Source organism: Suricata suricatta, chromosome 4, assembly GCF_006229205.1.
Source record: "Suricata suricatta isolate VVHF042 chromosome 4, meerkat_22Aug2017_6uvM2_HiC, whole genome shotgun sequence".
Classification (NCBI taxonomy): domain Eukaryota; kingdom Metazoa; phylum Chordata; class Mammalia; order Carnivora; family Herpestidae; genus Suricata; species Suricata suricatta.
Genome location: NC_043703.1, coordinates 88,980,948 through 88,998,972, shown reverse-complemented (window position 1 = coordinate 88,998,972; position 18,025 = coordinate 88,980,948). Strand labels below are relative to the sequence as shown.

The 18,025-nt window shown below is 43.0% G+C and overlaps 1 protein-coding gene across 10 annotated transcripts in view; it reads left to right on the top strand.

The window, feature by feature from the left end:
* The window catches only part of VWA3B (von Willebrand factor A domain containing 3B), a 201,411-nt gene that overhangs the window by 53,435 nt on the left and 129,951 nt on the right, over nt 1-18,025 (top strand). For all 10 annotated transcript variants that reach the window (XM_029937205.1, XM_029937213.1, XM_029937211.1 and 7 more), the window contains one exon: nt 10,636-10,761. In XM_029937205.1, the coding sequence (XP_029793065.1) occupies nt 10,636-10,761 (126 nt within the window). The remainder of the gene's footprint in view (nt 1-10,635; nt 10,762-18,025) is intronic.

Here is an 18,025-nt window from a genome sequence, read left to right as displayed (position 1 = left end):
ATTTATTTTTGATACAGAGAGAGACAGAGTATGAGAGGGGGAGGGTCAGAGAGAGAGGGAGACACAGAACCGGAAGCAGGCTCCAGGCTCTGAGCTAGCAGTCAGCACAGAGCCTGACGCGGGGCTCGAACCCACGAACGTGAGATCTGACCTGAGCCGAAGCCGGAGGCTTAACCGACTGAGCCACCCAGGCGCCCCATATCCTCAAAAAATTTAAACTGAAATAGTAAATATCATGTTAGAATAAAAATTTTCACTTAAGGGTTTGGCATCTGGCCAAACAAACAACAAATAAACAATTTTGGCATTGATGTAGCTATCCTGGGATCTGGACTGATTGGTGAAGCAGACAGTGGATTTATTTTAGATTGTCCACAGGTTCTTCAGAATTGGAAATTCAAGGCAGCTCAATGGTAGAATGAGCACCCAGGTCGACAGCCATGATCAGAGCTCTGATCTCCTACTTCAACCCAGAGCATCACACTTTATCCCTGAGGAGGAGGTAACAGGAAGAGGGAGAGTTGGAGGAGGAGGTAGAGGAAGAGGAAGGAGGAGGCAAAGTGCAGACAGTTGGGGCACAGTTATACCTTCAGTCTAGTTTCATATATACAACCAAAAGGGCTAAGGGCTACCGGCTCTGTCGTGGTTCTGGGAGGGCAGATTTGAGCAACCCAGCACCTTTCACTTAGATCTGCACCCATGTCAGTCATCACTAGTGGAGCCATCATTTTTCCCACTGAGCATTACTGCCCCAGGCCTTCAGCATTGCACGCTGGCCACCCCTAACTGAGTGAAACCACAAACAGCGTTCACAGTGCTCACCACCATATTGGCTCCTATCCCCAACAGAAAGACTTCTCAATGAATAAGTAAAAAGGAATATCCAGTAATAGGAAAGGGCACGGTTTTTCTGAGAGTATTTTTATGTTTAGTACTCCTGGCAAAAATGGTGTTAGAAAAGCTACTCAGATCAGCTAGTTTTATTCTGAAGTCAAAAAATGGTATAGCTGTAAAAATTTGGCTGATTCTGCCTTTGGAAACTGTACTTTTTTTCTGTGGCCGTGGAGATAAATGCATGAATTAAAACTAAATATCATGAAACCAAACTTTTATTTACTTTAAGATCTATTCAGGCTGTTAGTCTTGGAGAGGAAAAATAACCAAGTCATGTTCTTGGAAGGCACTTCCGATATTTAATTAAATATTTAAAGTTTACTGGCCCATCACTCAGGCTTGGCATTGCCTCTTTGTTTCTAATCTCTGATTTAATTTAGAAGCACTGATTGTAACTTACTGACAGCAGGAGGCTCTCTCTGAGGTCTTCTTTCTCCCTAGAACTCAGTTTAATTCAACCTATGCAGCCAGAGCAGCTGCAATTCCAAAATTGTTGCCACATTATAGCTTTCAAGGCTGAGAGACTTTAATTATCCCCTGAGCCATGCTCCTCCCAGTAAACGGTTTGCCTTAAATTTCTGTGAGACAGTGCCCCAGTTAGTTATCAAGCACTTCTTCAACACCTTCTGTGTTTTTAGAGGCTCGCTAGGGCTGAGGAGGAGATTCCAAAGGAATAAAAGACAAGGTTCCTATTCAGGGAACCCAGACTGTCAGAATATCAGTTATGCCTCTGCTTGATGATTTAAATGTTTTTATTTATTTTTGAGAGAGAGAGAGAGAGAGAGAGAGAGAGAGAGAGAGACAGACAGACAGACAGACAGAGCATGAGCAGAGAAGGGGCAGAGAGGGAGACATAGAATCTGAAGCAAAGAGCCCAACACAGGGCTCAAACTCATGAGCCACAAGATCATGACCTAAGCAAGAATGGGACACTTAACCAACTGAAGCACCCAGGCACCCCACTCTGCTTGATGAGTTATAAGTTGGTCCTTCCATCTATACCTCTAGGATCCCAGCTTAGGATTTCAGAATTTCCCACCTTCATCTCTACCCACTTTTTCCCTACACCTTGTTATGTGCGAAGGTCTGGTTTTCTTAAGCAGAGAGTAATACCCTTTCAGGGCAGGGAATTCCTGTATTCCTTCCCCCACAGAGGGTTTACATCCTGGGTTCCTTTTTATTCTTGGCTCCTGATTGCAGTATAGTCTGTCACCAGGATGCCTCCATTGCTCACCACACCCCTTTCTTGTCATTGGTCAGTAGTGAGCGCAGCCCAGTCCTTTGGTCACCAACACAATCAGTCTTTTAGGATCCCACTGAAATAACTGAGTGGGTCCAGAAATCTTGCATCACCTAACAAACGTTATGGGGAAATCCCTCAAGAATCTCTTAAAAATTAAATTGGATCACTAGGTAAAATAGCTGGTGTTGATTTCTGATTACCTTTGAATACACTTGCCCTGATTTGAGGAGGAGAGATCTATTCCACATTTGCTTTTGAAAGTGACGTACTGTGCTGAGCTCTGGATATACAATGATGAAAAAGGAAGTTCCTCTTTTCAGGAAGTTTATGCTCTGGAAGATTCTATTTGGAAGTGTCTATCAGCTGTCATGGATGTACCAGGGGGAGTGGTTATAAAAATGAAAAACGTCTTCAAAGAAATCACAGTTGGATAAGGGAGACAAACCTCCAGATAACAGGGGTCCAACACTTGAGAGTTCTGAGAGTTAAGAACCCCATGAAGCTGTCCTTGGGTGACTGCCAGTCCCAGTGTGGGCAGATGACAGCTAAGCCACCGGGTATGTGATGTTGCTCCTCAGAATGTCACGTGAGGCCCTGGCCTTGGAGATGTAGATCAGCAACCATCATCACCTACATGTCACCATTCCAGACTGGGTGCATTCCATCCCAGGAAGAGATGAGTCTATAAGCCCCTTGAAGTAAATAAAAAACAACCAGTATATAACAGATGAGATTTGCTTACATAGATCTTGTGTTGTGATCATTTACGAGGATACACAAGGACCATGTTCCCGTGTGGAAAGAGAATGGGAAACTTTGGAGACAGGCCTGAATAGAATCCTGACTGCACTGCTTATTAGTTGTGTGGCCTTGGGTAAGTTTCTTAATTTCTAGGGTCATGATTCCTACATATAGGATCATTGTGAGAGTAAATAAGGCAGTAGGTTTAAGTGCCCAGCACAAGGGCTGGCACATAGTAGGCACATAGAAAATTTTAGTTTTTTCCTCCTTCTTCTCTATGCATCAGCAGGAAGCAGGCATTATAAAAGACATCTAATCTAAAATAGATGGCATTATTAGAAATAGTAGAATGTTATGAACCACATCAGTGAGAATGGCCTGGGATGTAGAAGATGGTGTGTCGGGACTCTCCAGCACTGTGAAAGGGAAAAAGAGCTCTGATCATTGAGGAGCACTGCTTTAGGGCAGAAATGGAGGCATCAGGATATTAGAATATCGTTCCCAGAAATCACTCAACTTTTTTTCTCCAAGAATATTTTCTATGGAAATAATTGATTTACATTCCTGTCTTGCCTATTAGACTAAAGCTCTGCAAAATTTTGTTGCAAAAGAATCACTGGGCTGCTTTAAGAGTACAGTTTCCTGGAGAATGAGTCTGGGGTGTGGCCTAGGAGTTTGCACTTTGATAACGTAGACGGGAGGGTTCTGACACAGGTTCTGAGGACCTCACTTTGGGAAGACACACTGGAATGAGAGCCTCTTGAAAACTCGGACTGTTTCTATTCATCCTGTATTTCCAGTGCCCAAATGTCGTAGGTAGTGATTGAGTTTCATTGAATAAATGAGCGAACGATGATTTCTCCAAGAAGAGGTCCTCCTGAGAAGAGGATACTTTAAAACAATTGGCTTCCTGGGTCCAAAGTCAGTGTCTTGTGAATTTGAAGAAAATAATCTGCTAAAACTTGTGAGTGAGACCCAGGTCCCGGTAGCCCACGTGATCGATTTTCACAAAAAGGGGCTTTTGTTGAGGACAGGAGGCTGAGCGGAGCTGGTGTGGGGTTGTTCCCCCAGACAACAGCCCTTGCCTCACTGTTTCTCTGTTGATTCAGAGCTGGTTGACAGACGTCAGGGAGCAGCTCCGTGACCATCTTGTGTTTGTTTTGTGTCCTGTAGGGCCCTTAGAACCAAAAGAAGGTCAGGACTTTTAGTGATGGAAAAGCTGAAAAACAACAATTGTAACAAATTTTCTCTGAAGGCAACCCATGAAAGTCCTCTGAATTTACTATTTATTAAAACACCTTTTGATTTGGTGCCTTTTAAAGGGTACTAGCTGTTCTAAAAAAGAATAGATTTACTCGACTGAACTTTATTTGTGGGCATTTTTTCTTTGGATATTGTTTCTCTTTCTCTGTGCCCGTGTCTTTATCACCTGCTTCCCCAGCAGCACCCCGTGGTGGAGCACTTGACTTTTACCCTGGGGAGAGGAGTGACGGCTCGCCCTCAGCTTTGCTCTGCGAATAGAGGACGATTAGACCGCAGCACATTTGCATGTTACAGTGTTCCACTTCGGAGAGACGGGCCCCAGAAGATTGTATCATACCCGCTTATTAAGAGTTGCCTGTACCTCTCCAAAGAGGTATTTGAAATTACTTTTAAGATGTCATGGCCCTTGTGAAGCATATACATTCATTGCTCCAGGGAAATGCTAGATGTTTATCCAGATGGTGAAATGCCTCTATTTTTTTAAAATCAATTAGTGGCTAATTTCCATAGGATGATGGAGTACAGCTGCACACGCACCTCCGTGGTTGGGGCGATGGGGCCGGATCAAGCCAGAAGGTACTCAGTGACTTCTCAACACCAAAACATCTTAATATATAATTTAACAGGAGTAACTGGGGATTTTCCACTGCAACAGAAACTACTGATTTCACCACTTGCGATATTATCGATGTAATTGCCCCTTTTCACCAGACCCATATTATAATTTTAGGTTTCTGGGGATTTTAGTCACCTTGTAGTTTATTATACTTTAAAAATGTTGTATTGCTTTCTGTAAATAGAAGCATGTGCTGCTTTTTCCTGAAAATACTGCCTTTTCATAGTTCTGTTGAGCTCTTTCAGATCCTCACAGTTAAATAGAAGTTTAGGACTCAGGCAGACAGCAGTCTCCACCCATCTGGGTCAGTTCTTCACCCAGGAGTCCCAGGTGGTGGGGAAGAACCACAGGCAGGTGAACATGCACTGGACTGCGAGGTGGTCTGGGATTCAAGGTTGCTGAGGGTGGTTTTAGTTTCTGAATTGTGTTCTCCCTACATTAAATTGTTCTGGGGCCAGTGCCATACCTGGCTGCTTTTGGAATCTCCTTTCCCCTCCTGCCCTTAGAATGCTGGTATTTCAGATAAGTAGGGGGAGCCTGGTGTAGCTGTGGCAGGAGAAGCATCGGAAAGGAAGGGACTTACTGCTTGAAGGCAGGTCATTGCTAATGTCTAGAATACCTAGGCCATAGCTAAATGCTCTAAGGGTAGGAGTCTGTTACCACTTCAAGAGTTTTTTTTGCAATATTGGGGCCTGTTAATTATGAGGCAGGGCAATTTCCTTAGGAAAGAATGTTTTAGGTGCTCATGTTTCTTTGTAACAAGGAAACTAAAAACAAGGAAGGATAAGAATTCTTGCTGAGGCACTGTCTACAATAGCCAAATCATGGAAAGAGCCTAAATGTCCATCAACTGATGAATGGATCAAGAAGATGTGGTTTATCTATACAATGGAATACTACATGGCAATGAGGAAGAATGAAATCTGGCCATTTGTAGGAAAGTGGATGGACCTTGAGGGTGTCATGCTAAGCGAAATAAGTCAGGCAGACGATAGATACCATATGTTTGCTTTCATAGGTCTAACAGGAGAGACCTGGCAGTGGACCATGGGGAGAGGAAGGGGGAAAGAGAGCAGGGGAGAGTGAGGGACACAGATCAAGGGAGACTACTGAATACTGAAAACGAACCATGGACTGAAGGGAGGTAGGGAGGGGGTGGTGGTCATGGTGGGGGGCACTTGTGGGGAGAAGCACTGGGTGTTATATGGAAACCAATTTGACAATAAACTATTTAAAAAATAAAAAATAAAACTATATAAAAAAAGAATTCTTGCTGAAAACAGTAGCTTCTGTGCTAAGTGCTATGGAAGATACAAAGAAAATATATTGTCCCTATGGTCAAGAGGTTTACAATCCACTGAGCAAAGTCAGCCCGTACAGACATCAACAGTAATCCAAGCCTGCGTGCTAACACCTTAGGAGAGCTGTAGACCACGGGTCTGGGCAGCAGGCTGACGGGGGACGCACTGCTTGGTGGCGAGCTGTGTTGTAAGCACCTGCATACTAAAAAGCATCATGTTTGTGAAGGATGACTTAAATTAGACTGGATTCAAGGTTATGCATATGCTGTTTCCCCATCACTGGCTCATGCTTCTTTGTGCTCTCTGGAATTGGAGGTTGGGGTGACAGGTAGCCAGGAATTGCATACACGGTCAGCCTATCTAATGTTGGGGGGGTGTGGGGGACCAGCCCACGCACCCCAGTCGAAGGGTCCCTGAGTAGGGAGTTGTGTCGGTGCAATATCTATAAGAAAGAAGACAGACAATGTGAATGGTGGTAAAGCCACACTTTACTAAGAAAGTGTCTTATACACCATAGGTGATTACAGTTTTTCTTTAATGATTACATAGTTTATAGTCCTTGAAAGAGTAAAAACATGTTCTGGGAAGGATCGTTTTTTATCAGAAGAGAGAACAGCTGTGAGAGCAGAAAAACAGGAATGAGGGAGTCTGTCTCTCAAAGAATCTTCTTTTCTTCAAGGCCCTTTAGCAGTTATGTCTAGGCAGGATGCTCATTATCCAAAAAGTTAATTTAAGACAGAGGATTGTGTTTGCCCCCAACAGCAGGCAATGAGCTGGGAATAGAAATAATGTAAGGGAAAGCTGGTGTCACTAACTGACCCAAGTTGATTCAAAGCTTGAAAGAATATGCCTTTTTGTTTTTGCAAAGCAACGAGAAAATCATAGGGTAAACAGAAGCCACATGTGCGGCCCAGGAGGCCAAATGTTGTTCCACAACTTCCCAAATAGTTCTCCTGCGCTTCGGAGGCATAGCCACATCAACAGTCACTTATATGCGGGAGGTTTTTTGGCCTCCTGGGCCCCAGCGGGGCGGGGTGGGGGGGTGGTGGCTGCTGAGCAGCCCTGGCAGCAAAAGGACTGAGAACAGTGGTGTGGCCGATTTCTTACACAGGATTGAGCAGAAGCAAGAGGCAGATCACTGTTTGCTAGGATGGCTGGACCAGGCTTGATGGTGGAGGCTGGACAGTGCCTTGAATGAAGGATGGGGTGGGCGCAGTGAAGGGCTGTGAGTTTCTTGGTGGTGGACATAGCCCTGGAGGACTGGGAGGACAGTGCCCTGACCAGGTGGCAGAGTATTAGAGGGAGTGTATGGGGACCTTGAACCCTGGACATGATTGCAATGCAGGGAGCAGGGCGCTCAGCACTGGCAGTGCCCATCTGCCGCATGGTAAGTGCTCGATAAATATTTGCCAAATGAATAATTAATGAATTGGACTCCTGTAGGTAAGACACGGAAGATTTGACTGGGAGGTGGTGTTCCCCTGACGTATCAAAACATATCTAATCTGGGTCTCATTTCATTTGTTAAACCAGCCAGTCTGAGAAATCAATACCAGGTGCTAATGAAAAACAGCAGGTTAATGTCACGTCTCTCCCAGCTGGTGTCAGAATTCTGTGAGCCTTCAAACTGTTACCTCATAGCACCTGGGAGATATCAGGGGTTGGTGCAGGAGAGCGGGCCCTTGGGCTGGAAGATTTTGTAGGTCATATCGCTGTCTCTATGAGAAACCGTATCTTGCTTTTGTGCCCACCAGACCAGGCTGGGTTATACCCTGATGATCAAAATCCGTACCCCCTCATCGTGGTTTCGTCTCCTCTCTGGTTTAGCCTCTGTGGCCTCTCAAATTCACAAAGCTCTCTGAATACTGGGATTTCCTGTGCCTTGTCCTCCCTTCTCTTCTGTTTTCGGTAGGGCTGTCTCCCTTGGCTGCAGCTGTCTGATAACCCAGGCAAGTCCCTTAGAAATGACCCTCTTAGAAATGGCAGCCCTTCCTCACTCACAATGCAAAACCTCTACATTCTAAGTTCTACTTTGTATTACCCTGCAGCTTTTCTTGTTTTGTTTTCAAAGCAAATCTGGTTAAATGGACAGTTTTGAGTGATTTTGTTTTCTGAGCACCAGTGTAGGAATCTGTAGCTGCCTAATTATAATGACTAAACCAGGGTAGTGATCATCTCATTCCTGCCTGCACTGGGTGCGTGCTGTCACTTGCTGCCCCTTAAACACACTGTCCTATTCCTGCATCATCAAGAGCCACCTCTGTTTGTTTGAATTTTTTATTTGTTGCTGACCCATGGTCCATTACCTCTTAAGATATTATTGAAAGATCTGGGGAAAATGGAAAGCCTTGACTCATTTGGAACTCCTAAAGAGAGGACTCTGCTATTTAACACCTCTGTGCTGAGGAAGCAACTGGAAGCCAGTTTTGCTTTTACAACAGTCAGAAAGTGCTGTGGGCTTAAGGTTTGCATTTGGCAGCAGTTTACGATATTTTTGGAGTTCCACCATGGAGCTGGGTACACATCACGTGTCACTCCATGGGCTATTGATGGCTGCAGAGCCATTGTGGCCATCTATCTCTGTCAGTGCTTGTCGCTTGCTTCTTTATAAATATAGCTTTTAATACTCTCTCACTTTGGGAGGGCCAGATCCCTGGTATCCCTTCACTTCTGCTCTGCCCTTCCTGACTACGTTTTAAAAGTCAGAGACATCAACTCTGGTCTGTCCTGGTGGCTTAAGGTCCATCTTTCACTCTGAGTGAATGAATCTCCAGAGGGCAGCCCCTGGACCTAATGGTGGTCTCTCATTCTCCATGGTTATGGGACCTCAGGCATCTGTGGACTATTATGTAGACAGGCTTGGAATCTCAGTAGCAGCCCAGGGAGGGGCTGCAGGGACCTGTTCCCATCCAATCCTTTTTTAGGGCAACTGTTTATGGTGGCTTAATTGGTACAGTCACACCAACTTGGATTTGACTTTCTCCCTGCTCTGACCTTGGACAGCTCATTCTGCCATTTTATATAAACTGTAGAAAGAGGACAAGAATAGAATTTGCCTGCAGAATTGGGGTAAAGCAAAAGAGACAATGTTTAGAAAGGCCTGAGCACAATGCTGAGCACAATGCAGGTGCCCTCAAAGGTATTTATCATTAGAGCATATAGATGTAGCTTACTCTAATGATAACATAATCAGGGTTCTCTGAGCTGATTGTATGCAGTCTGTGAAATTGAGTTTGTTTTTTTTTTTTTTTTTTTTAGTTTTTATTGGAGTGGAATTTTCAAAACTAGAAAACATAGCTATTAAATACTTGTCTGTACAACTGCATTAGGAGCAACTCCAGAGCAACAACTCCCCAGTAGTCCTGCAACACCTTGGGTAGTACCAAGCCAGCAGCTGGGCCTATGGATGCCAAGGAAAACGGGTGGTTCTCTCATGGCCTCTTGGAGTTGCCACTGGTCTTGTGTGCCCAGCAGGCTCTAGTCCAGAGAGCCTTGTGTGGATATAATGATAGATTTGCATACAGTTGTAAGAAATAATAAAGATAGCCAGGTGCTCTTTATCCAGTTTCCACTTATCGTAACATCTTGCAAAACTATAGGACATTACCACAACCATCACATTGCTATTGATGTTGTCAAGATACCACAATCAGATCCCTTATATTGCACTTCTGTGGTCATACCTATTTCCCTCCTGCTCCCACACTCCCCATAATATCTGGAAATGACTAATCTATGAGGGCCTAGAGGATCTTGGTGAAGGCAGAGCCTCTATCCCAGCTCTGGATCTGTTATCCATGAGATAAAGTTTTGATTGATTGATTGATTGATTTGTGAGAATGCTATTAGTATCTATATTTAGAAGCTATATCAAACCTAACCCTCATTTGAGACAGCAGAGATCCAGAAAAGGAGGTCAAAGAATCACTCTTAAATTAGGGGAAACTAAAGACTATGAAGGTTGTTTTCAAAGAAGTAGGAAATCTCAACTTAATCAAGAAAGGTTAGGAATTATTATTTTTATACACCATTAAATTTCCCTTCCTTACCTTGGCTTTATTAGGTGATTTAGAATATTTTTATTCTTTACCTTGGGTGTTATCAGTAATTCATCTTTAAAAATTTTTTAATGTTTATTTAGAGAGACAGAGCATGAGCAGAAGAGGGGTAGAGAGAGAGGGAGACAGAATCGGAAGCAGGCTCCAGGCTCTGAGCTGTCAGTAACAGCCTGATGCGAGGCTCGAACTCACAGACCGCGAGATCATGACCTGAGCTGAAGTCAGACGCTCAATCAACTGAGCCACTCAGGAGCCCCAGTCAATAATTCATCTTAAAATATTCTGGCTGCTTCAATATTTACAAAGATTTACTGCATCCCAAAGTCTATATTTATGATTCCTTAGCTGACAGCACTTCCTTAGGGATGTCAATTCTGACTATCACATTAGGGATGACAGTGGAATTTGATGTTTAGAAATGTTCTAGGTACTAGGCTGGGATATGCCAGGCCTCTAGGACTACTGGAGAGTTCTTGGGCCTGCCATAGCCACCCACGTACTCTGTGTTTCCCTTCCCAGGTGCTGGGGTCAGAGAGGATGTGTTTCTCATTTGGAAGGAGATGGAGGAAGCATGCAGCATTCTGACTCAGGTCCAGAGGCTGGTCACCGAGCCCACCAAGTCTGATGTGGCCACAGTAGACCATGGTGGGTGCTGTTTATGTTTATAGTGTAAGAGTCATAACTGTTACAAGCTGGGGATGAAGGGCTGCTTCCCAGGGAGTTCTTCCAGAGTTGTGCTGTGGTTTGTGTGTATGTGTATGTGAGTGAGTGTGTGTATGTGTGTGTGAGTGAGATTGTCAAAGAAAAACCAGCCGGACAGCAAAGTGGTAACTTGCAGTTACTGATATAGAGCTGGACTTAGTGATGAACAAAACATGACAAGTGGGGATTCGTAGCCAAGGAGCAGGGGTTGAGGGCACTGTGGTGGTTAATGGGTGGAAAATTACTAAGAGGAGACAGCAGGGGTAAAGGAGAATTCTGGGCAAACCCACCTGATGGGATTCTTGTTGAAGGCAGGCCAGGGTCACCAGATACCACCTGGGGGTGGTAGGCTATGAGGAATTTGATCAGATGTGAAGAGTGGGAGATTCTGGCTAAACTGACATAGCAGGATTTTTGCTAAAACTGGGTGATGCAGAGACAAACACTGAAAGTCCAAAGGTGGAGGCCTAGTTGAGAAGAGGATTCAGAGTAACCAGAGTTTGGAATAAGAAAGTCATGGTTGCAAATCCCAACTCCATCATTTGGGATTAACCCAAATTAATCTCTTTAAGTTTTTGTTTACTCTTGTGTTAAATAATTATAATGTCGGTCTTGAAGGATTATTGTAAAGATTAAGTAGAGTAATGTATGCCTTACACCGTGCAGGTGTTTGATAAATGTTAGTTCACTCTTTGCCCTTTCACAGTTAGGGAGTTAGTGTACTGATTCTCTTGAGTTAGTAAAGGATTTTCCTCTGTAGGGCACTGGTTTCATTTAGGGCACCTCTGGTAACAATGGTAGTTAACTCTCATAGCACATACCTTACATGGCAAGCTCTGTTCTAGGGTCTTCACAGTATTAACTCATTTATTCCTTCTTACAATCTTATAAGATAGGTGCTACTATTATCTCCATTTAGCCGAAGGTCACACAGCTAGAAGCAGTGAAACCAGGATTCAAAACCTAGTTTCTTCTGATCCGTAGTCAGACACGTTATCCATTGCGCCAAGGGTGTCATGCTAAGCGAAATAAATCAGGCAGAGAAGGATAGATACTGTATGTTTGCACTCATAGGTCTAACAGGAGAGACCTGGCAGGGGACCATGGGGAGAGGAAGGGGGAAAGAGAGCGGGGAAGAGTGAGGGACACAGATCAAGGGAGACTACTGAATACTGGAGACGAACCATGGACTGAAAGGGGAGGGGGAGGGGGAGAGGGGGTGATGATCGTGGTGGGGGGCACTTGTGGGGAGAAGCACTGGGTGTTATATGGAAACTAATTTGACAATAAACTATTATAAAAAAATTTAAAAATTAAATTAAATTAAAAAAAAAACAAAAAAACAAAACCTAGTTTCTCAGGAAAGTACCAATATCTGGCTTTCACCCCAGACATTCTGATCGAATCCATAAAGTATGTGATCTGGACATTGGGAGTTTTGAAAGCTTCCCAGGTGATCATAATATGCAGCGAAGTTTGGGAACCCTTGTCTCCTGGTACTCTGCCTATATTACTGAGGTGTCAATGTGGAAGAAGGGCAAGGAGGCCAGAGCAGCTGGGCAGGGGTACAGTTGAAGAGAAATGGGGAAGGGACACGTGTAGAGGGAGGAAGAGGTTGAAGACATGGGAGAACATGCCCTGTGTAACCTGAGAAATTCCTGGTGACAGTGACTTTTTACTGTGATGGGGTGTCCAGCTGTGGGTCCAGGGCAGCACAGCTGCAGTGCTTTGCCAGGGCCAGCTCTCCGGGATCCCCAAGCTTGTCCAGAGGCTCTGCTCATTTATAGTGACACCATACTCAGTGGCAACCCAAAGAGTCCTCTGTCATCCTGAGAGAATGAAAATGAAGCCAGAGGACCTGAGCTAAAGTCAACATCCACGCCAGGTAAAGATTTTCTGCTCCGGGTTTGGAGGAGTACAGTGGACTGAATTGTTTGCCTCCAAAGTTCATGTGTTGAAACCCTAACCCCTAATGTAACTGAGGAAATAGGGTCTTTTCAGGGATAATTAAGGTTAAATGAGGTCATAAGAGTAGGATCCAAATTCCATCTGACTGATATCCTTAAAAGAAAATGAGGAGATGCCAGAGACCTCTCACTTTCCATGCGTGCACAGAGGAAAGGCACTGTAGAAAGATCTACATGCCAGAAAGACATGCTTCATCAGTAACCAATCCTGAGCATGCCTTGATCTTGGACTTCCAGGCTCCAGAATTGTGAGAAAATGAATTTATGTTGTTTAAGCCACCCAGACTAAGGTATTTTGTTGTGGAAGCACAAACAGACTAATGTAGGGAGTATTTAAGCTTGGGGTAGTTAGTCTTGAGGACTAATAGAGGATTTTTAGATATTATTCATAAAGGAAACAAAGAGATAGTGGCCTTAGTAATTGATAGAAGCATAGCTCATCATCCCTTTATTTCAGTTGAACACACACACGCACACACACGCACCCCCGCATACCTGAAAACTAAAGTTACTCCAGGCCTACATTTTCAGAGATGCTTCAGGTGTCCCATTTCTATTTAAAAAGCGAAACCTGGCCGTTGTTGGATACCCACCGGGGCTTTGATAACTTTGCTTTGGCCCCAGAGGCTACAGGTGGAGTGTCTGATCTGTTCTTGTTGCTACCCACAACAGTGTTATTGAGGCAAAGGAGAGTCTGTTTCATGTGAAGGCACAGCCAGTCCCTAAGTTTGGCTGCCCAGAGCCTTCCAGGAGTTAGCATAGCCATCCGGAGGGGGAAAGGTTAGGATGGAGGAGGCCAGATGGGTTGCCATTGCCTGCAAAAACTTTATGTGAATTAAACAAAATCTACCTTCCTGGGCATAGCAGCCCACATGCCCCCAGAGCCAGGTGCACTAGTACAGGGACCAGCTGGAACCTACAGTCATAGGCTAGGAGGGCAATATCTGGCAGGGATGGCTCATCAGCTTGATGCTCGGGATAAGAAGATGGTGAAGTCAGACACTCTGGCCCCTGGTAATTTTGACCTCTTTTACTTACCAAGAGTAGGATATGAAAAATCCTGGGCGGGGTGAGGGCACCTAACAAAAATATATGAAATAATGGTTGACACTAGGCATATCCAAGGTGAACTCTGCTGTTATCCAAGCTTAATGCTTTGAGAAAATTTCAAGGCCGTGGTGTAGGGAGAAGGATCCTGAGTGTAGCACAGCAAACTTCCGAGTCTGGGAGACAGAACTAAAAGTCCAGGGAGACTAAGAAATCTAGATTTCATGGGACAAATTACCAGAGAGGAGGGAGGTGCACACAGAGAGAACTCTGGGAATCTGCAGGGCCCTCCCCCTACCCTTGAGAATTTGGCTCAGTGTGGATGAATTCTTTCATGTGGGGAAATTACCTGAGGCTGGGAAAGATCCAGTGGGAAGAATTCTAGAAAAGCCTTGGAGCTCACACAGGACCAGGCTTTTCTTTCTAACAGAGCTCACCTTGGATATTCCCTGTATCTGAGGGAACACTTAGATGGAATTTCCAAGGAGAGAAAAGGGAACAGAAAATTATTGGAAAAAAATGGAGTTTAAAAAATTTCTCAAGTTTGATAAAAACTAACACCGAGATCCAAGGAGTTCAATAGATGTGAAGTACAGGAAAATGAGAGAAAGTATGCCAAGGGACATCATAATCAATTTGCTCAAAGCCAGTAAGACAGAGGAAATCTTAAGAGCAACTAGAGGGAAAAGAAGAAAGATTATATACAAAGGAACAAAGATAACCATGACAGCAGAATTCTTTTTGTAAGTGAAAAGAGGGTGGAACAACATCTTTTTTCTTCCCTTCAGTAATTTAAATATTGAATCCAGAATTCTAAATTTTGTGAAAATAACTTTCAAAAAAACAAGAGGCAAAATACAGATGTTTTTAGACATACGAAAATGAAAGAAGAATTAGCAGTGATCTGCACTTCGGGAAACATTAGAAGGAATCCTTCAGGCAGGAGGATTGATACTTTAGAGCAGGGAAATGAATGGAAATAATGGACCTACACAAAGGAATAAAGAACACACGAAATAACTACATGGGTAAATAATGTGCTATTTTTCTATTTAGATATCCTTAAAATTCAATTCATTGTTTAAACAAAAATAATATCAATGAGGTCTGTCACATAAGTATAAGTAAAATGTATGACAACAATGGCATAATGGCCGGAGGCGAGGGGGCTAGCAGCATTATTCATTAAGTTCTTAAGATGAACAACCCAAATGTCCACCAACAGATGACTGGATAAATAAACTGTGGAATATTATTCAGCCTTTAAAAGAAAGGAAGTTATGATACAGGTTAAGGCAGATACAAAATGACAAATATCTGAGTCCACCGATATGAAGTGCCTTGAATAGTCAGATTTATAGAGTGGTTGCCCAGGGTTGAGGGGAAGGAATGGCAAGTTACTATTTAATGAGTATAGAAGTTCTATTTGGGAGACTGAAAAGGCTGTGGGTATGGAGGGCAGCGGTGGTTGCACAACAGTGTGAATATTTAACGCTACTTAATTGCATTCCTGAAGGTGGCTAAAATGATAAATTGTATGTTCTGTCTATTTTACAACAACAACAACAACAACAAACTCATTCATTGCAAAAAACAAACAAAAATCCAGGAGGGGAGAAATGGAAGTACACTATTGTAAAGTTCTTATACTGTGCATGAAGTGGTATAATCCAGCTGAAGTTAGGGCACAATATATTGAAGATGTTTGCTATATACCTAAAGTAACTACTAAATAATGAAACAAGACAACACAAAAGACAAAGTGGAATTAAAAGTCCTCAATCCAAAGTCTTTCAGGAGAAAAAACTGAGAGCAAGGGATAGAGCCAATAGAAAACAAATGGCAAGGTGATAGACATAAACTACCATACATATGTCAAAAGATACCCATTTGTACACTTACATGTGTATGATTTATTGTATGTCAGTTATACCTTAACATAGCTGTCAGTAAGTAAAGAGGATGATGTGGATCACTCCTGAGGTGCTGAGCTGTTCAGAGATGTTGGTGTTAATGCTTCTGAGCAGTGTGTGTGTGTGTGTGTGTGTGTGTGTGTGTGTGTGTGTGTGTGTGTGTTTGAGTGGGCCAGGTATGACTCTCAAACAAGAAGATGACTTTTCTCACAAAACATTCAAGGATATGTCCAAGTTAGGGAGACTTTACTCTTCTTTGGATGATGCTGCAGCTCAAAACATTTCAGGAACTCCTCATTTGTAGTAACCTTCACAGCCATTTTATGACTCACTGAAGATAATAAGTCTAATCATGTTGTATAATCATACCAAGGTTAGGCCCCCAATATTTTGTTGGTTCAGAGTATCAGACTCGATGTCAAAAGACAGGGAAGGGACTAGAGGCTCCTCGAAACCCTGTAGGTAATTCCATCTGAGAGCTCTACAGGAGTTTTGAACACTCTCTTTTTTAAACACATGGAAAGAGGTGCGATGCTTGTTTTTATTGTCATTGTATTTAATCCCCAGCCAGCTGTCTCTCATCATAAGTCATGGTGAAGTACACAGACTTGGAATTAGAAAGATATTAATCCTGTCTCTGCCTACTTCTTTGTGACCCTTGGCAAGACATTTTATTATCTGTGCCTTGGTTTCCTTATTTGCAAAGTTGGGATAATAATGATAATACCTACTCCACAGGCCTATTGTGAGAATTAGATGAGAAAATACATGTAAAACATTGCTGTCACATAGCTCAAATGTAATGGTATCTAAGAAAAGGTTAATTCACTTATTTATTGAGTGCTTACTAAATATAGCTGTGTGCTAGATTATGAGTATCATGGCAAGTAAAACAGACATGGAATAGGCCCTCATAAAGCAGGACCTTGCTTGCTTGGTGAGAGTAAAAAAATCTGATGCACATGGAAGTATAATTACCAACTGGAATAGTGTGACTGAGGAAAAGTGTGGGCTCCTAAGCTATTTATTTTCTGAGGTCAAGGAAAGCTTTACTGAGGAAATGTTATTGATACTGATAGCCAAGGGTTGAGGAATCAAGTTAATAAGGTGAAGAGAGGTAGGGGTAAGAGGGAAATATATGCTAACAACAGAAAAGCACATGCAAAGGTCCTGGCCAGGAAGGAGTGTGGCACTTTAGACTTGGAAAAGATGAGTCAGGTAGAGCTCAGAGATCAAGTTAGCAGTTGGCTTTGATGAGTCTAGACAAGTAGGCAAGGACCAGATCATCCTGGGTCTATAGGCCATCGTATGGGATGTCAGTCCTTAATTTAAGACAAGTGGGAAGCTACTGGAAGATTTTAAGCAAAGGAATGATAAAAATCAGATTTGTATTTAGAAAAATAAATCACTTTGGCTACTGGGTGGGAAACAGATTAGAAGAGAGAGGCTAAGTGAGGATGAGGGAAGAGAGTTAAGATGTGTAAGTAAGAGGTGATAAGTTGGCAGATCTGAGGGAGGATTCAGATATTGAACCTGCAGAACTTGGGAGTGAGGAAATTATAGGTGTCAAAGCTAAGCTCCTATTGGACACCATGCTGGAGGAGAACCAGGTTTGGGGGTAAACATGATGAGGCTTGTTTGGATCTATTAAGACTGAAGCCCTCTAGAGAGACCAAACAGAGAAGGAGGAGAGGCAATTGACTCTAACAAGTCTGGAGTTCAGACAGCTGTGAGGGAAGTGATGTATAATAATGGATGGATAAAGCAAACATTCTTGGTATAAACACATGGACCCATCAAGTGGGAATACCATGTTTCTGAATCTTTGATCCCAAGATCTTTGGATTCTGATATATACAGAGAAGAACAAATGTGAGTTCTCTGTTCTTTACCAGTGATATCCAATCAATGTAATAGATGAAGAGTGTTTGACCAACATCATGACTTGAGATCTGAAGCAAAACAGGCTAATTTATAGATCCCTTGTACATATTTTATTTCTCAAGAATATATTTCCCTTTTGTTCATATAAAACTTGCAAGATGAGATCTGGGGCAGGGCACAGCTGGTTTCTTATGTAACCAGAAGCAAATCTAACACTTGTCAAAGTGCTCTTACTTTTGGCAAGGCAAAAGAGAAAATAATATTTCCCAGAACTGAATTTTTTTATACCTTTAAAGTTCTTTATAATCAAATGAATGTTGACAGGGCTGGTTATAAGCAGTAAGGGATATTGCTAAAAGGGCCAGGGTTTTTTGAACTTAAACATGCATTTTCTTA